Source organism: Anomaloglossus baeobatrachus, chromosome 12, assembly GCF_048569485.1.
Source record: "Anomaloglossus baeobatrachus isolate aAnoBae1 chromosome 12, aAnoBae1.hap1, whole genome shotgun sequence".
NCBI classification, from domain to species: Eukaryota; Metazoa; Chordata; class Amphibia; order Anura; family Aromobatidae; genus Anomaloglossus; species Anomaloglossus baeobatrachus.
This window is the reverse complement of record NC_134364.1, coordinates 14,316,772-14,337,799: the sequence shown is the minus strand read 5'-3', so window position 1 is coordinate 14,337,799 and position 21,028 is coordinate 14,316,772. Positions and strand designations below refer to the sequence as shown.

The following is a 21,028-nucleotide window of genomic DNA, read 5'->3' as shown; positions in this document are numbered from 1 at the left end:
CTGACTGTTGTCAATTTATTGGCGTTCTCATTGCTGAGAAATACAGGCGGACACTTTTACATCATGTGATATATTAGGGAGGCTTCTGGTCGGCTCAAAATTTATTCTGTAGCTGGCCAACTAACTCAAACCATGGAGGTGATGACCCAGCCCCCACAGAGCCCGGGAGGTGATGACCTGGCCCCCACAGAGCCCGGGAGGTGATGACCTGGCCTCCACAGAGCCCGGGAGGTGATGACCCGGCCTCCACAGAGCCTGGGAGGTGATGACCCGGCCCCCACAGAGCCCGGGAGGTGATGACCCGGCCCCTTCAGAGCATGGGAGGTGATGACCCGGCCCCTTCAGAGCCCGGGAGGTGATGACCCAGCCCTCACAGAGCCCGGGAGGTGATGATCCGGCCCCCACAGAACCCGGGAGGTGATGAACCGGCTCCCACAGAGCCTGGGAGGTGATGAACTGGCCCCCACAGAGGCAAGGAGGGGATGATCCGTCCCCCACAGAACCCGCGAGGTGATGTTCTGGCCCCCACAGAACCCGGGAGGTGAAGAACCGGCCCCCACAGAGGCGGGGAGGGGATGATCCGGCCCCCACAGAGCCTGGGAGGTGATGATCCGGCCCCCACAGAGCCTGGGAGGTGAAGAACCGGCCCCCACAGAGGCGGGGAGGGGATGATCCGGTCCCCACAGAGCCTGGGAGGTGATGATCCGGCCCCCACAGAGCCTGGGAGGTGATGATCCGGCCCCCACAGAGTCCTGATCTCCCATCATCTTGTCTGTCTGGAATCAAGAGACAGTATGATCTACACAAGCCTCATACACAGAAGATCTGGGGTCAGTGCTCCAACATGTTTGGAACAGTCTGCCTTCAGAGTTCTTTCATAAATTGCATGCATGTGTCAGAAAAGACCTGATAATTTAAATCTGTTTTGAAAGCAAAGAGTGTTCACGCCAAATATTGAAGGGATATACATTTCTCTTTTGTTCGGTCACTTTGCCTTTTGTAAATTGCTAAAATAAACTAATAAATCTTTTATTTTCTAAAAATTCTTACTTTGCAGCATTTGTAGCCGCACCTGCCTAAAACGTTTGCACAGTACAGTATGCTCGTGCATAGCAGTATAGAGTGTTGACTAATGCACATGCTGTACTCGCCCATTAGCCATATCTACAGCTTGTAAAAGTAGAACTGAGATTCCTTTTCATAATGTTTTAAATTCGCATGACTGGAAAAAATTTTTTTTCCCCCATTTTGATGTTATATCTCAGTATCTCGTGCATCAGAAAAGCTCTGATAAGGGGGCACAGAGTCTGTTGTAAGGAGACACAAATCAAAAGCAAATAATGTTTAATTGACTTTGGCAAAGACGATTTTGCAGCACACAGGTTACACAGTTAATAATTAGAGGTCTAAGCTTTCACAAGAGGATGGAGCCATTGTCCTATATAAAAGCGTCTGTGACTCTGGAGATGTTCTGCAAAGTCTGGAGGATCTGGAACCACCGTGAGTATCAAGAGGTTTTATATAATAGCTGCTTTTCCCATTTATAATATTGTTGAGTTTCATATTTTTGTTAATATTGCATCCTCAATACTAATATTACATAACACCAATTGTTTTCTTATGTGTCGGATCACAAAATATGAAGAATTTAATTTTCAGAAAATCTGCATTCTAGATAAAAGCATTTGATTACTGAATTCCAATGCCAGAAGTGTCAGATCTACTTTAGCTGATTGTGTCATTGTTCTGCATTTTCAGCCATGCAATAGGTTGTTACAATAACTAGATTATCTAAAGAGTATTATTTTTTTTTAAGAGTGTTTTTTTATTAGTATGAAGTGTTCAATTAACTCTTCTGTTTGTGGAAGAAAACAGTTAAATAGTTGCAAAGGTTGAAAAAAGTTCTATCTAGTTTAACCTTCCTCCACCAATTATAGATACTGCTCAAAAAAATAAAGGGAACACCACAATACAAAATCTTTGTTTAAGTGTTCCCTTTAATTTTGAGCAGTATATTTTGTCATTAAATCATTTATAACCAACAATGTTATGTGTACGGAGGAAATCATCATGGCCTATACGTTTTCTTATTTTAGTTGGGCAACTGTGGACGATATATAGATGACATTAATTTTACTACCTATATTCAGTTTATTCTGAAATGTTTCCTTGTTTTGCAGAAACATGAGGGTCTTTCTATGTTTGGGAGTGGCTTTACTCTTTACATTGGCTTTGGCCGACCATCACGAGGGCGAACATCATGATAAGGATGACCACCATGACCACAAAGATGGGCATCAGAAGAAAGGGAAAGATCATGACAAAGAGCACCACCATCATCATAATGAGTTCATGGCCTGCCACAAGATAGCTAAATACAATTCTAAATTTGCCTTTGACCTGTATCGGCAGGTGGCTCTAGATCATCCTTCTAAAAACATTGTCTTCTCCCCGGTCAGTATTTCGACTGCACTTGCTTTCCTGTCTCTTGGTGCTAAGGGTCAGACCCACTCACAGATCATTGAAGGAACCCGTTTCAACGCTTCTGAGCTCTCAGAACAAGAAATGCATGACGGTTTCCACCATCTTCTGGTTCTCCTAAATGATGTGAACAGGGAGGTGCAGCTCAGCGGTGGGAACGCGCTCTTCATCTCCCAGAAACACAAGATTCTGCAGGAGTTCTTAGATGACGCCAAGAAGCTCTACCACGCCGAGGCATTTTCTACTGATTTCGAGAACAATGAAGAAGCAAAAAATCAGATCAACAGTTACGTGAACAAGAACACCAATGGGAAGATCACTGATCTGCTGGATAGCGTAGATAAGGAAGCCATTTTTATCCTCATCAACTACATTTATTTTAAAGGTAATCATTTAACACACAGATTACATGACTTTATCCTCAGTATTGCTTTAAGGACTCACTTGTATAAAAATATGACTTTTGTTAGCAGCAGTGTTTCTATTGGGTGTTGGACATGGATGAATAAAGCTTTACTATTCTCCAGTCAGGCCATTATTGGGTGTAAATAGTATCGGCCATATAATATCACAGCTCAGCCATTATCACTCCATTCGATAACATAATACAATGCCATAATAACTTATCACTATTATTTTTCCTTTTCCTTACAGCAAAATGGGAAAACCCTTTTCTAAATGAATTGACAAAGGATGGAGATTTTCACGTCAACGAGAACACAACTGTAAAGGTGCCTTTCATGTCCCGGATAGGATATTACAAGGCGGCCGTCACCGAAGAGGCCACTGTGGTCTCCTTACCCTACAAAGGAGAAGCAAGTGCCTTATTCATCATGCCGAAGGAAGGAAAATTATCCGAAGTGGAACAGAATCTTAATACAGATTCAATTCTAAAGTGGAAGAAATTAACGCACAGGAGGTGAGGACGCGTGAGTGAGGTAGGATGTAGGAAAAGATGTCTTCATGTCTTCAAAGTAGACCACATCCCATGAGATACAGTACATACATAGCGATTTGTATATATTCCTCATTATCCACAGTATATATAACCCCAATGTGTCCGCTCCCCTTATAAGACCACAACTGTGGATACATGTAAGTTTGGTAGGTGTATGGACACGTATCAAAGGATGGTCCATGTTGGGTGATTTCCACTCTATGAAGCATCCTATGAGGTTCACGGGTAATATATCATCTTTAATTCTGTTCCTTTTCCTTTTATGCAGTTTTGTGGACCTATTCCTCCCTAAATTCTCTATCACCGGTACTATCGACCTTAAAACAACATTGGGTAAGATGGGAATAGTAGATGTCTTCTCAGACAGCGCTGATCTATCTGGTATCACCGAAGGAGCCAAGGCAAAGCTCTCTAAGGTAAGTTTTATCCATCAAACTATCCACCTATTTCTTATCTCTTTATATATCAATCTCAATCCATTATTTAGACTGTCTATCTCAAAGAAGACCTACCTCTCTTTTGCTCAGAAAACTCCCTGAGCTCTTCTGATTCTGACCCTTTTTTCCATTTTCTGATCCGTCATTCCATTGCAGAGATATATACTTTTTTCTTTGCTTTTGGAGCGCATTATGTGAAATCTCTGCTTGCATCTCAACTAGGCATTTATTCACAATCTTCTCTGGGGGGTTCTTCGCTTTCACCCCCTGCTGATCACAGCTGAAACACTGCAGCACTGAGCTTGGCACCCTCTGGGAAGGAGGGGTGAAAGCGCAGACCCCCCAGAGAAGAGTCTTAATAAATGTCCAATTGAACTGCAGGCAGAAATTTCCCATATTGCACTTCAACAGCAAAAAAAAAAGTGAATATGTCTACAAAAAAACAATGCAGAGCACAATGGAAAAGAACGGAAAAATCAGGGGATCTCAGGGATTCTTACAAGATATTTATCTCAATTCTTTTTAGCAAGTGACGGGTCCTCTTTAAGTCCATGTGCTTTAATAAGCTTCTTCTTAACCTCTGTAGGCTGTCCATAAAGCGGTGCTCAGTGTTAATGAGCAGGGGACGGAGGCGGCCGGCGTCACAGCACTTGAAGGAGTTCCCATGATGCTTCCTATTACAGTCAAATTCGACCATCCCTATATTCTTACATTGTATGATCACAAAGCCAAAAGTGTTCTCTTTAGTGCAAGAATCGCTAACCCCATGCAATGATTCTCTGCAAACTAAAAAAAAAGTTTCCTTCAATAAAATGTTACATTTTATCGATGTTGTCACTAATTTTATATAATTATTACATTTATGGTAACACTTGCCAGTATTGGGGTGAGCAGTAGTAGTAGTGGACCCACTTGACCATGGGGGGACCCGGGATTACCCTGACATGGGAGGAGCTTAACTGAGCAACCACCGAGGTGGACGCCAGGTGCCACTCCCAGGGCAGTGTTTGGGACTGTGGCAGCTGACCCCCAGGACCGAGAATACAGGGACGGACATAGGTGCGGGGGAGGGACAGTCACTAATGAAGGTGGGTGCAGCCGGAATGGCTGAGGCAGACAGGACAGCTGGAGCAGACAGGTATGGTGGGTACAGCAGAGTCAGACAGGTATGGACAGAATAGATAATGCCACAGGAGCACGGGATCTGACAGCTAGCAGGAAGACTGACAAACTAAAGGCATTGTGCAGGCACCTTCCCTGGTGGGAAGATGCCTTAAAGAGAACCAACCAGCAGGACTTTCATATATAGCGTAAAGCCAGTGCTATACTGGCTCTAGGATGTTGAATCTAAGCATTCCTTTTTGTTTAGAAATATGTGCATGTAAAGTTCCAGCAATGCACTCCTATTTGATTGACAGGTGCAACAGGGAATGGAATATGTGGGTCGGCTCTTGTTATCTACTCCCACCCCTGTCTGCCTGCCTGGCCTTCCTCCCATTTCTTTGTCATAGACATTAATTCTGGTGCAGGCAGACAGGCGGTGGCAAGAATAGATAGCAATACCCAACCCACATATTCCCTTCTTGTTGCACCTGTCAATCAAATAGCAGTGGATTGCTGGAATTTTACTTGCACATATTTCTGAAATAAACCATTCAATCTCTGAACAAAAGGTATGGCTACATTCAGCATCCTAGCACCAGTTCAGCACTGGCTTTACTTTATATATTATAAGCCTGCTGGTTGGTTCCCTTTAAGTAACTAGTGCCTCTGCCATAGACTGAGGGGCACTTCTCGGAAATGGTGCACTGGACCTCTATGAGCAGGGGAGGCGCAAGCATGCTGTAAGTGAATTCCTAGAAGACCTATATGGCATGCACAGGCCCCGGGACGAGGAGGCCGAAAAGCACATATAGGACCATGGCGAGGCGGAGAAGGGGCATTCCGGCCTTGGCAGTGAGTGAGTTGGCTTCCCTGCTGGGGACAGGCAGAATAGTGCAGGAACGCTGGCGCTACATGTATCATCTGACCACCTCCCGCATGTCTACCATTGGAGATCATTGTAGAGGCAGACGCTGCACCACTGCTGATACCAAACATGGGACAGCCGTCACTTAGAAGTCACTCCTATATTTCCTCTCCATAATGATCTGTAATTAATGCATGGGGTCAAAAACGGAAAGAAAAGGAGAACATGAGGCTGACAATTTCACGATTCCATGCAACTGAATAAATTAGAGGGTAAACGTCCTACTGGACCCTAGAGTCCTGGCCATCAGTCCTGCAGGGACCAAATTAGTCTTCTACTCTATTATCCCCGTTATATAGGATGAATTTATAATTCTTTTGTAGAGATGAGCAAATTAATTTGAAGCAAATTTAAATTGTACTTACAGCAACAAAAGCAGTTGTGAACTGCCCAGGCCAAAAAAAACGGATGCGCTAACAGGGTGCAGCCAAAACGCCAGTAGGTGGAGGCATCACAGGTGCAAGAGGAGCAAATCACACACACCTCCAAAACATGGAGGGGGCGATCGCTGGATGATAAAATGCACACTAGTGGCTTGCATAGGGCGCCGTTCACACATGCAGGTGCATAGTAACTGGCCAGCAGCACGCCCATACTCTTCAACCAAGCGGGCTGCTCCAGGACTTATTTGCACCATACAGGGACAGAAACTCCACTATGCAAGGCCTTACATGAAGGGGCCTGGCTGCACCCTGTATAAATAAATGCTATAGCACCCCGCCTGGTTGAATAGTATGGGCGTGGTAATAGGCTGCTGGCCAGTCACTGTGCACCAGTAAGTGATAATGGTGCCCTATGCAAACCACTAGTGTGCATTTTATCATCCAGCAATCGCCCCCTCCATATTTTGGAGGTGTGTGTGTGATTTGCTGCTCTTGCGCCTGTGATGCCTCCACCTACTGGGGGTTTGGCTGCATCCTATTAGTGCATTTGTTTTTTTGGCCTGGACAGTTCATCATTGCTTTTGTTGCTGTAAGTCTTTTCTAATCTATGGAGGATATTTATTCCTCTTTTTGTCCTTTATATACAAATTTAAATTGTGTAGAATTTTTTTAAATGAAAAATTTGAAATTCGATTTGTGCAAATCAATAAAAGTGATAGCGGTCACAGGAGATGCGATCACATGGGGGATGGTGCTCTCCATTGCTCCATACTCTGCTGAATATCGCAGGTGCTCGAGTCCCCACCCCACATGTTATGCGGATTTTAGACAACCTATCAACATGCGGGGATTGCTTGCCGTACACCAATGTTGGCTACTGGTATTACTGTGATTGGCCGGCTACAGCGCATCATCGGATTTTATACAAATTGTGGAAGAACAAAGAAAAAGATGGTTTGTAAACTAATTGGGATCATCAATATTCTAAAAAGATAATATTTTATTAATATGTAAAAAGAAGAAACAATGGCACACATAAAAACACATACAAGAGCATAAAACTATACAAAATTCCAACAAGTGTGTAACTGTTAGGAATCACACTCCTCCACAATAAATACACACTAAAAAAAAAAAATAAAAATAAATAAATAAAAAATAAACACTCCTCCCCCAATAAATACACACAAAAAAAATAAATAAAAATAAATAAATAAAAATAAATAAACACTCCTCCCCCAATAAATACACACTAAAAAAATAAATAAAAATAAATAAATAAACACTCCTCCCCCAATAAATACACACTAAAAAAAATAAATAAAAATCAATAAATAAATAAAAATAAATAAACACTCCTCCCCCAATAAATACACACTAAAAAAATAAATAAAAATAAATAAAAATAAACACTCCTCCCTCAATAAATACACACGAAAAAAAATTAATAAAAATAAATAACTAAACACTTCTCCCCCAATAAATACATACAGGTAATCCACCATGAAAATAAACAATTGTGGAAAATAGTTCTATGAACAAATAGAGGTTATTATTAAAGGAATAACATAAACAAGATATATATGAAAATCAATGAACTCCACATATGATGCTCAAATAAGAGAAAATAATCAAATGTGTCAAAACAAAAGTAATAAATGGGTAGCGTCCAATAAAACACAGCGTATTAACCCATGATGGGAAAAGAGGACTGCTGAAAAAAGGAGTGGAAAACATGAAAAACCTGTTGGTACCTGGTGATGAAGACAGAATCAGTATGTGGAGAAGAGGAGACGTCGCGCGTTTCGACAACAAGTGTGGTTTCCTCAGGGGTAAAAATAAGCATGGGGACTCACCCCTGAGGATGCCACACGTATTGGTGAAACGCATGACCTCTCGTTTCCTCAGCATAAGGCTGAGGCCACACAGGGCACTACTGCGATGCTCGCATGAGACTCGGCTCGCGTTGGCAGCACAGCAGGAGCCGAGTGTCATGCGAGTGTGCCTGCATCTGAGATCCGACCCTTCGAGCGGACCTCAGCTGCGGGGGGCGGGCCGGCACTCAGGAGGGGCGGGCCGGCATGGAGGAGGGGAGGGAGGAATATCTCTCCCTCTCTCCTCCGTAGCCGGCTATTGCGATCTTGCTCTGCACTCGCGGTACACCGGTGTACCGCGAGTGCAGTGCGATTTTTCTCTCGCCCCATTCACTTGAATGGGGTCGAGAGAAAAGAGTCTCGCATTACAGTGTCAGCATGCTGCGATTGTTTTCTCGGTCCGATTAGGGCTGGGAAAATAATCGCTCATGTGTGCTGACACACAGGCTAGAATTGGTCCGAGTGGAATGCAATGTTTTATCGCACTCCACTCATACCGATTTTCTCGCCGTGTGGCTTAGGCCTTAAACATTCTCTCTCTCTCATTATTCCGGCATTTGGCAAATAGAAATAATTTTGGTTCCTAATTGACCGAAAACGGGAAAGGTTTATTCTGATTTCATGTCAGATAGTGAGAAAAACCTGCAGATGTGTCTGTATAGAAAGCGGAGGTAAAAAACCTGCAGATGTGTCTTTATAGAGAGAGGAGGGAAAACCTGCAGATGTGTCTGTATAGAGAGCGGAGGTAAAAGCTTGCAGATGTGTCTTTATAGAGAGCGGAGGGAAAAACCTGCAGATGTGTCTTTAGAGAGAGAGGAGGGAAAAACCTGCAGATGTGTCTTTAGAGAGAGTGGAGGGAAAAACCTGCAGATGCATCTTTCTAGAGAGTGGAGGGAAAAACCTGCAGATGTGTCTTTATAGTGAGGGAGGGAAAAACATGCAGATGTGTCTTTATAGAGAGCGGAGGGAAAAACCTGCAGATGTGTCTTTATAGAGAGAGGAGGGGAAAAACCTACAGATGTGTCTTTATAGAGAGCGAAGGGAAAAACCTGCAGCTGTGTCTGTATAGACATGGGAGGGAAAAACCTGCAGATGTGTCTTTATAGAGAGAGGAGGGAAAAACCTGCAGATGTGTCTTTAGAGAGAGTGGAGGGAAAAACCTGCAGATGTATCTTTATAGAGAGTGGAGGGAAAAACCTGCAGATGTATCTTTATAGAGAGTGGAAGGAAAAACCTGCAGATGTGTCTTTATAGTGAGGAAGGGAAAAACATGCAGATATGTCTTTATAGAGAGAAGAGGGAAAAACCTGCAGATGTGTCTTTAGAGAGCGAGGAGGGAAAAACGAGCAGCTGTGTTTGTATAGAGAGCTAAGGGAAAAACCTGCAGATGTGTCTGTATAGAGAGTGGAGGGAAAAACCTGCAGATGTGTCTGTATAGAGAGCGGAGGGAAAAACCTGCAGATGTGTTTGTATAGAGAGTGGAGGTAAAAACCTGCAGATGTGTCTTTATGGAGAGCGGAGGGAAAACCTGCAGATGTGTCTGTATAGAGAGTGGAGGTAAAAACCTGCAGATGTGTCTTTATAGAGAGTGGAGGTAAAAACCTGCAGATGTGTCATTATAGAGAGCGGAGGTAAAAACCTGCAGATGTGTCTTTATAGAGAGCGAAGGTAAAAACCTGCAGATGTGTCTTTATAGAGAGAGGAGGTAAAACCTGCAGATGTGTCTTTATAGAGAGCGGAGGGAAAAACCTGCAGATGTGTCTTTATAGAAAGTGGAGGGGAAAACCTGCAGATGTGTCTTTATAGAGAGTGGAGGTAAAAACCTGCAGATGTGTCTTTATAGAGAGAGGAGGGAAAAACCTGCAAATGTGTCTTTATAGAGAGCAGAGGGAAAAACCTGCAGATGTGTCTTTATAGAAAGTGGAGGGAAAAACCTGCAGATGTGTCTTTATAGAGAGTGGAGGTAAAAACCTGCAGATGTGTCTTTATAGAGAGAGGAGGAAAAAACCTGCAGATCTGTCTGTATAGAGAGCAGAGGGAAAAACCTGCAGATGTGTCTTTAGAGAGAGTGGAGGGAAAAACCTGCAGATGTATCTTTATAGAGAGTGGAGGGGAAAACCTGCAGATGTGTCTTTATAGTGAGGGAGGGAAAAACATGCAGATATGTCTTTATAGAGAGAAGAGGGAAAAACCTGCAGATGTGTCTTTAGAGAGAGAGGAGGGAAAAACGAGCAGATGTGTTTGTATAGAGAGCTAAGGGAAAACCTGCAGATGTGTCTGTATAGAAAGTGGAGGGAAAAACCTGCAGATGTGTCTGTATAGAGAGCGGAGGGAAAAACCTGCAGATGTGTTTGCATAGAGAGTGGAGGGAAAAACCTGCAGATTTGTCTGTATAGAAATCGGAGGTAAAAACCTGCAGATGTGTCTTTATGGAGAGCGGAGGGAAAACCTGCAGATGTGTCTGTATAGAGAATGGAGGTAAAAACCTGCAGATGTGTCTTTATAGAGAGTGGAGGTAAAAACCTGCAGATGTGTCATTATAGAGAGCGGAGGTAAAAACCTGCAGATGTGTCTTTATAGAGAGCGAAGGTAAAAACCTGCAGATGTGTCTTTATAGATAGTGAAGGTAAAAACCTGCAGATGTGTCTTTATAGAAAGAGGAGGGAAAAACCTGCAGATGTGTCTTTATAGAGAGTGGAGGTAAAAACCTGCAGATGTGTCTTTATAGAGAGAGGAGGGAAAAACCTGCAGATGTGTCTTTATAGAGAGCGGAGGGAAAAACCTGCAGATGTGTCTTTATAGAAAGTGGAGGGAAAAACCTGCAGATGTGTCTTTATAGAGAGTGGAGGTAAAAACCTGCAGATGTGTCTTTATAGAGAGAGGAGGAAAAAACCTGCAGATCTGTCTGTATAGAGAGCAGAGGGAAAAACCTGCAGATGTGTCTTTAGAGAGAGTGGAGGGAAAAACCTGCAGATGTATCTTTATAGAGAGTGGAGGGGAAAACCTGCAGATGTGTCTTTATAGAGAGCGAAGGTAAAAACCTGCAGATGTGTCTTTATAGATAGTGAAGGTAAAAACCTGCAGATGTGTTTGCATAGAGAGTGGAGGGAAAAACCTGCAGATTTGTCTGTATAGAAATCGGAGGTAAAAACCTGCAGATGTGTCTTTATGGAGAGCGAAGGGAAAACCTGCAGATGTGTCTGTATAGAGAATGGAGGTAAAAACCTGCAGATGTGTCTTTATAGAGAGTGGAGGTAAAAACCTGCAGATGTGTCATTATAGAGAGCGGAGGTAAAAACCTGCAGATGTGTCTTTATAGAGAGCGGAGGGAAAAACCTGCAGATGTGTCTTTATAGAAAGTGGAGGGAAAAACCTGCAGATGTGTCTTCATAGAGAGTGGAGGTAAAAACCTGCAGATGTGTCTTTATAGAGAGAGGAGGGAAAAACCTGCACATGAGTCTTTATAGAGAGCGGAGGGAAAAACCTGCATATGTATCTTTATAGAAAGTGGAGGGGAAAACCTGTAGATGTGTCTTTATAGAGAGCGGAGGGAAAAACCTGCAGTTGTGTCTGTATAGAGAGCGGAGGGAAAAACCTGCATATGTGTCTGTATAGAGAGCGGAGGGAAAAACCTGCATATGTGTCTATATAGAGAGAGGAGGGAAAAACCTGCAGATCTGTCTGTATAGAGAGCAGAGGGAAACTAAGGGTTTCAACTGTAGAAAGGGGGATAACTTTCATATGGGGTAAAGAGGGACATTATTATATTATTGGGAAAAAGTGGGCATTAGTTTTACTGCATGAAGCACTAAGGTGGTATTATTAGTTTATGGGGGCACTTAATTATTGTCTGGGTCCTAAAGGGGATCATTATTTTTAATTAATGTCGTGAAGTGCAGAGGGGTGCATCATTTTTTAATGTGGCACAAAAGGGATATTTAAAAAGGATATGAGTTTTGTATTGGGCACAATGGGATCAGTATTACGGTGCGGAGGCACAGCGAGGTCACTTTACCAGTGTAGAGTTTGGTGCCGTATTAGTTATGGGGGGGGCGGCAGACAAATGGTACATGGTATAGGAGAATGGTATATTACTGTGCAGTGCGTTATTTTGTTATTTTAGAGGTGGGTGAAAACCATCAGTCAGAAATATCTATGTGTTACACTGCAGGAACAAGGTGTGGCTGGAAGAAGTTGTCATGGTGGTGTGGGCCAGATATAGCAGGGGACATTAGTGACTTTGATCAGAGAGAACGTCGCCGGTGAGTTACTGGATTTATCTGTACAATATACACATTTATAGTATACAGACCACAGTCTACACCTGGTATCCACCACTATATGGTCACTGTATGACGGCAATATTAGTGATCAATATGATGGTATTATTCAGTGGTAATATGTGGTGAGGGTCTGGCAGTATTATTTGTTCCTTAGATATTGATATTGTCGGTATTATTGGTTTTACTATAGTAGCCTAACAGTATGGTGGCTGTAGCGCCATTCCCCTCATACGTCGGCGCTCCTCCGCGTCCTAAGTACGCCATGTCTCGCCCCTCTTCCCTGCCGTCCACGTGTAGTGCAGTCCCAGGCGCGTCTCCCCGTAGATGTCCACGTCAGTGTCGGCTTCTGCTATCCTCCTCTTACCTACCCGATCATCCTCGTGTTTCGTGGTAGTCGGCTCGTCCCACCGTGGCCACCCACGTGTTTCGTAATCCTCTGTGACCCTTCATTGCCATCCACGTGTAGTGCTCACCCCTCCCTCCTGTGGATGCCCATGTGTGGATGGCCTTCATCTCCTGCCTAGGCCCCAGGCCTTGTACATATTGTGTGGGGTTTCTGTCGCGGGCGGCGGGGCGCTGCGCTCGCTAACGCCCGGGTCCGGCGCTGCTGCTCGGTGGCTTGAGCGGTGGGCCCGGAGCCGGGGACTCAAGCGGCGCTCCTCGCCCGTGAGTGAAAAGGGGTTGTTTGTTTGGGGATTTAGTCTGTGATGCCACCCACGGGTTGTGGTGAAGATGGGCACCACCGCTGCTGGTGACGGGGATCCCGGGAGTGATGGTAGGGAGCAGCTGGGATATTGTTTTCCCCCTCTGTGGGTAGGGGTTGGTGGTCCCGGGGCCCGGTGGTGTGACGGGGAGGCAGGGTTGGTGAGGTGCAGGGTTGCAGGGACAGCGCGGCGCGGTGCCGGATGGCACGGGTGTACTCACTCAGCAACAGATGCACAAAGTCTCCGGTAAACCAAACGGCTGGATGGACGGGTCCCGCAGCCGGCTGCCGTGTCTCTCCCCGGACAGGTGATGGTGGCTGCCTTTCCCTGCACCTGTTAGAATGTTCTGACTCCTGTTGTTGCCCAACGGTAGTCCGCTCCCCGGTGTATGGATGCCGAAGGAGCCCGTTTTGCCCGCAGGTGCTGGCCCTCGGGTCTCTAGCCTGTGGCGGTGGCTGTATACCCTCACGGTGCGGACGGTTGCCTTCTGACGGGACTTGGTTGTTAGGGAACCCCGGGGGTTCCTGTCACATTCAGATTTGACTATTGACGGCGGCTCCAAGCCTGGTCGGGGTCCGATGGCCCTGCCTGTGTGCTTAGCTTCACTCTGTTCCCCAGTCCGGTACCGGTGGGCCACCGCCCAGCCCCGGTCCTTACGGCTCTGCGGAGTTCCACCACTCCTGCAGATGGCCACCACCGTCTGCCAACCTTGCTGTCAGTGCCTGGGCTCCAACCCAGACACTCGCAGTACGTGACCTCTCACTTTCACCTCCTGAACTAATCTACTGCTTTTTCCCGCCTGCAGGCCTGTGAACTCCTTGGTGGGTGGGGCCAACTGCCTGGCTCCGCCCCACCTGGTGTGGACATCAGGCCCTGGAGGGAGGCAACAAGGGTTTTGTGTCTGGCTAATGTAACTGCCTGGGGGTGGGGGTGTGTGTTGTCTGTGGCTACCTGGCTAGTCCAGGGTGCCACATTTCCTGGCCTCCAGCCTAGGGGGCGCGCCCACATGCTTCCTGTCCTTTTATGAGGAGCATGCCCACCTTTCTATGGTGTACCCAGCCTATCACTGGGAGGCACCAGGTACTTAGGGCTCCTCCCCTTATGGGAGGGGCCAGAGCTATGCATTAGGATTCTGATCCTAACCTGTGTGTTGGTCATGTCTGCTCTGGTCTCCCGGCCTCCAGCACCAGTCCTGCACGCCACCAGTGCTGCTCTGCTGTGCCTGTCTGCTCTGCTGTGCCTGTCTGCTCTGCTGTGCCTGTCTGCTCTGCTGTGCCTGTCTGCTCTGGTCTCCTGGCCTCCAGCACCAGTCCTGCACGCCACCAGTGCTGCTCTGCTGTGCCTGTCTGCTCTGCCTGTCTGCTCTGCTGTGCCTGTCTGCTCTGCTCTGCCTGTCTGCTCTGCTGTGCCTGTCTGCTCTGCTGTGCCTGTCTGCTCTGGTCTCCCGGCCTCCAGCACCAGTCCTGCACGCCACCAGTGCTGCTCTGCTGTGCCTGTCTGCTCTGCCTGTCTGCTCTGCTGTGCCTGTCTGCTCTGCTGTGCCTGTCTGCTCTGCTGTGCCTGTCTGCTCTGGTCTCCCGGCCTCCAGCACCAGTCCTGCACGCCACCAGTGCTGCTCTGCTGTGCCTGTCTGCTCTGCCTGTCTGCTCTGCTCTGCCTGTCTGCTCTGCTCTGCCTGTCTGCTCTGCTGTGCCTGTCTGCTCTGCTGTGCCTGTCTGCTCTGCTGTGCCTGTCTGCTCTGGTCTCCCGGCCTCCAGCACCAGTCCTGCACGCCACCAGTGCTACTCTGCTGTGCCTGTCTTGTCTCTGTTCCCTGGACCCGTCCTATCTGTGCCTGTCTGTTCTCTGGTACCAGCCCGAATCCTGCACCGGAATCCCTACCTGCCTGTGTCCTGTACCTAAGTCCGTACCTGTCTGTATCCTGCACCTGTGTCTGTGATCTGTGCCTGATGACCTAGACCCTGACGACCAGAGTTCTGTGACTGATGACCTGGTCCCTGATGACTGGAGTTCTGCCTGATGTCCTGTCCTGGCTGCACCCGTGCCCGATGTCCTGAGCCCGATGTCCTGTGCCCGATGTCCTGTGCCCGATGTCCTGTGCCTGATGTCTCTTGCTTGGTGACCCATGCTGCACGTTCGGCACCTGCCTGTACCTGTCCTGCCCGTTCCCCATCCAGACTGTGTTCCTGTTCTGCCCTGCCTGTCCTGCCAGCCCAGTTTGTCCTGCCTGTGCCCGTCCTGAAGCACTGACTCCAGCAGCCTCCACTCCTTGTGAATCATATTTGAATGGACTTTTCTTAACAATCCTATCAAGGCTGCGGTTATCCCGGTTGCTTGTGCACCTTTTTCTACCACACTTTTTCATTTTATTCAACCATCCATTTATATGCTTGGATACATTGTGGCTTACCCTCCTTGTGGAGTGTGTCAATGACTGCCTGGATGTCTATCAAGTCAGCAGTCTTCCCCATGATTGTGTAGCCTACTGAACCAGACTAAGGGACCATGTTAAATGCTTAGGAAACCTTTGCAGGTGTTCTGTGGTAATTATTCTAATTTTCTGAGATAATGACTTTTAGGTTTTCATTGGCTGGAAGCCATAATCATCAACATTACCAGAAATAAACACTTGGAATAGATCCATCTGTGTGTAATGACTCGATATAATAAACTAGTGAAATAGATCCCTCTGTGTGTAATGACTCAATATAATATATAATACACATGTGAAATAGATCCCTCTGTGTGTAATGACTCTATATAATAAACATGTGAAATAGATCCCTCTGTGTGTAATGACTCTATATAATATATAATAAACACGTGAAATAGATCCCTCTGTGTGTAATGACTCTATATAATATATAGGAATAGATCCCTCTGTGTGTAATGACTCTATATAATATATAGGAATAGATTCCTCTGTGTGTAATGACTCTCTATAATATATAGGAATAAATCCCTCTGTGTGTAATGACTATATAATAAACACGTGAAATATATTAAGAACACAAACCAGCAGTATAGGATACATTCTTACATTTTCATAGATTCTGATATTACATATATAAAAATTTCGATTAGAAACCAGGACTATATCCAATCAGGGCATAAATCGTGTAACATATAATGGAACAAAAGGGAGGACAAACGATCAAAGCCCAATAAAAATGAAAATCAAATTTATACAAAAAGTGATTTTTTATTATTATTAGCAAGTGTTCTCACAAGTATTACAGTGGACACAAAATATGCATCATATATGTCATATAAAACTCAAATCTATACAGCAGAGTTGTGTGGTTGTGACCAACAATAGCATATCCTGTTATAATATATAGCCTCTAGTCATACTCATGGTATCTATATTAGTGTGATAGAGGGTATGTTTGTTCAAAACATCCAGCGTATGTGTCCATATATATACCAATAGTCACTTTAAAATTACCTTATACAAGTAACCAGCAGGGGTCACTATGTTCCAACTTACCCAATGGCTGATAGCCAAAAGGGGACCTCTGCGTCATAAGCTGGATATTGAAATCATACAAAACCTCTAATCAGCAATACTTTACTAGATCTCAAGGCTATTAGACAATCCCATATATTGTGGCATGCTATAAACACCAAAACCGGGGATCACCAAAATATACGTAGTGTACTACTGCAGGCTAGAACTCACATAAGGGTAATGTTAGCAAATAGACAGCAGGGGTCGCTATGCCATAAATTGACTAATAATCAATGTGTGGCCAAGAAAGACCTATATATCATGTGCATAGATATCCAGCTAGATATTCAGATCATGCAAACCTTTAGTCAGCAATGCCGTATCGGATATCAAAGCTAACCGACAATCTCATATATTGTGGCAAACTATAACCACCAAACCCAGGGGTCATCAAGGTGTACGGAGTATATTTACCGCTGCATGCTGGAACTCTCATAGGGGTAATTTTACCAGATAACAGCAGGGGTCGCTATACCATGAATTTTACTAGTGATCAATATATATCCAAGAGAACCTATGTATCATATGCTAGATACCCACATCATAATGCCTCAAATCAATATTAGGGTCAAGGCTAACTAAGCTGCCGCTATTTAACATGCCACAAACATCAAGCCATAGTGGTCACCAGAACACACCAGTTGTAATTACCGCTGTGTAGTAGAACTCCCGACACGTGTTTCGGCTTCTCAACCTTCGTCAGGGGGCGTGTCTAATCACCCAGGAGTACAGGCTTTAAATACTGCCTGTCTCCAATCATCATCAACCCCTTGGATGACGCGCGCGTTGTCATGGCGCCTTGCCGACGCTGATCCAGCTACCGCGTCACCAGTCATCAGCCCCAGGATATTATGACCCGGGAGTGAGAAACCAGTATAGACACAGCAAACTGGTCAGGGCCGGCCGCCAGTGACAGCCGTGCGTGCAGGTATCAGATGAAATATATGTGCAAAAAAACATAGTAATTGTGTTATACATATATATAGTCTGATTTATATCGTAAACCGACTTCAACAAATATGCTCCTCCATGCATCCTCTGCCCATCCCCAATTTATGATCAGATCGGTACCGGTCGGGCAGTTTCTCCGGCTTAGGAGGATCTGCTCGACTGATGTGGATTTCGAACAACAGGCTCATAATCTTATGGCAAGATTTAAAGAGCGTGGGTATAGTGGGCGAGTAATAAAGAAAGCATACCACAGAGCCAAACATTCTTCTAGAAATTCTCTATTATATTCCCAACCGAAATCTGAGTCAAGTGATAAAATTCGCTTTGTGACTAACTATTGTGCGCAAATTCCATCCATACGTGATTGCCTGGAGAAGGCATGGCCCATACTCCAAGCTGACCCCACCCTTAATAAAATTGTCCCCGAGAAGATATCGATCACCATGCGTAGAAATAAAAACCTTCGGGATCATTTGATCCGTAGCCACTATGGGAGCAACAGGAGAGACCCCACATTTTTGGGAAATTTCAAACCCAATGTAAAATTGGGATGCTTCCCGTGTGGAGGGTGTGTCGCATGCCCCAATATATGCCGTGAGAGTACCTTCACTGACGCTAAAAATCTTAAAACATATGAAATATGGAAATATATAACATGCAACTCTAGGGCAGTTATATATTACGCGACATGTCCTTGTCCTAAAATCTATATCGGACTTACGACACGTCAGCTGAAGGTGCGCACTCGTGAGCATGTATTGGGGATTGAAGCTGCACGCAATGCGACTGACATTGAAGGTCTAAAAACCCTTCCAAGACATTTTTTTAAATTTCATTCCTGTAATAGTGGTCTACTAAAGGTGAAAGGTATCGATCAAATCAACTTGGGGATAAGAGGTGGTGAGATCAGCAGGAGACTGGCCCAACTTGAGGCCAGATGGATATACACATTGGGTACTGTGTGTCCATCTGGCCTCAATGAAAATATCAGTTTTGCGTCATTCTTATAGAATATCATGCTGTTTCTGTCATACAGGACTTGGAACGCCCTATATATACTCATGTGCCGTAGATGCATCTATTTTTATAGTGTTAATTAATTTTTGTCTAATTAACCCCCTTGTTTTATTATTTCTAGTTATCTGTGAATATTTTCTCATGAATGAGGATAGGTCTATTGACGGAAGAAATTAAATGGAAAAGATTGAGGATTTGACATCTCATTTTTGTGTATCAGCTGACACAATGGATACGGTCGAATGATATTGTTCTGTGGATATATGGAAAATGCTAAACAGCAACCACTATGGCTGTTTGTGGAATGGGGGACTTTGTCTATCCTATTGTTTTATTTGATTTGGAGATTTGTATAAATGTGGTAGTCTATATACTATTTCACAAATTATATGTCTTGCCATAATATCCTCATTTGTCTCTTTTTTTGTCGATACTTATGTGCCACAAATTGTAGATGGGCACATATATATATATCCCATATTTACCGTTGTTTCATGAGACGATATTTTTCTGATCACTAGTTTATATGTATAACACAATTACTATGTTTTTTTGCACATATATTTCATCTTATTCCTGCAAGCACGGCTGTCACTGGCGGCCGGCCCTGACCAGTTTGCTGTGTCTATACTGGTTTCTCACTCCCGGGTCATAATATCCTGGGGCTCATGACTGGTGACGCGGTAGCTGGATCAGCGTCGGCAAGGCGCCATGACAACGCGCGCGTCATCCAAGGGGTTGATGATGATTGGAGACAGGCAGTATTTAAAGCCTGTACTCCTGGGTGATTAGACACGCCCCCTGACGAAGGTTGAGAAGCCGAAACACGTGTCGGGAGTTCGGGAGTTCTACTACACAGCGGTAATTACAACTGGTGTGTTCTGGTGACCACTATGGCTTGATGTTTGTGGCATGTTAAATAGCGGCAGCTTAGTTAGCCTTGACCCTAATATTGATTTGAGGCATTATGATGTGGGTATCTAGCATATGATACATAGGTTCTCTTGGATATATATTGATCACTAGTAAAATTCATGGTATAGCGACCCCTGCTGTTATCTGGTAAAATTACCCCTATGAGAGTTCCAGCATGCAGCGGTAAATATACTCCGTACACTTTGATGACCCCTGGGTTTGGTGGTTATAGTTTGCCACAATATATGAGATTGTCGGTTAGCTTTGATATCCGATACGGCATTGCTGACTAAAGGTTTGCATGATCTGAATATCTAGCTGGATATCTATGCACATGATATATAGGTCTTTCTTGGCCACACATTGATTATTAGTCAATTTATGGCATAGCGACCCCTGCTGTCTATTTGCTAACATTACCCTTATGTGAGTTCTAGCCTGCAGTAGTACACTACGTATATTTTGGTGATCCCCGGTTTTGGTGTTTATAGCATGCCACAATATATGGGATTGTCTAATAGCCTTGAGATCTAGTAAAGTATTGCTGATTAGAGGTTTTGTATGATTTCAATATCCAGCTTATGACGCAGAGGTCCCCTTTTGGCTATCAGCCATTGGGTAAGTTGGAACATAGTGACCCCTGCTGGTTACTTGTATAAGGTAATTTTAAAGTGACTATTGGTATATATATGGACACATACGCTGGATGTTTTGAACAAACATACCCTCTATCACACTAATATAGATACCATGAGTATGACTAGAGGCTATATATTATAACAGGATATGCTATTGTTGGTCACAACCACACAACTCTGCTGTATAGATTTGAGTTTTATATGACATATATGATGCATATTTTGTGTCCACTGTAATACTTGTGAGAACACTTGCTAATAATAATAAAAAATCACTTTTTGTATAAATTTGATTTTCATTTTTATTGGGCTTTGATCGTTTGTCCTCCCTTTTGTTCCAATAAACACGTGAAATAGATCCCTCTGTGTGTAATGACTGTATATAATATATAGGAATAGATCCCTCTGTGTGTAATAACTCTATATAATATATAGGAATAGATCCCTCTGTGTGTAATGACTCTATATAATATATAGGAATAGATCCCTCTGTGTGTAATGACTATATATAATATATAGGAATAGATCCCTCTGTGTGTAATAACTCTATATAATATATAGGAATAGATTCCTCTGTGTGTAATGACTGTATATAATATATAGGAATAGATCCCTCTGTGTGTAATAACTCTATATAATATATAGGAATAGATCCCTCTGTGTGTAATGACTATATATAATATATATGAATAGATCCTTCTGTGTGTAATGACTCTATATAATATATAGGAATAGATTCCTCTGTGTGTAATGACTATATAATATATAGGAATAGATCCCTCTGTGTGTAATGACTCTATATAATATATAGGAATAGATCCCTCTGTGTGTAATGACTATATAATAT

At 44.2% G+C, this 21,028-nt stretch overlaps 1 protein-coding gene across 1 annotated transcript; it reads left to right on the top strand.

Annotated features, from left to right (window-relative positions):
• Positions 1–2,184: 2,184 nt before the first annotated feature.
• LOC142258430 (alpha-1-antiproteinase-like) lies at positions 2,185–4,651 on the top strand. The gene is made up of 4 exons (XM_075331024.1): positions 2,185–2,866; positions 3,136–3,400; positions 3,708–3,855; positions 4,463–4,651. Exons 1-4 carry the CDS (start codon positions 2,185–2,187, stop codon positions 4,649–4,651), a joined length of 1,284 nt encoding a protein of 427 aa, XP_075187139.1.
• Positions 4,652–21,028: the final 16,377 nt, after the last annotated feature.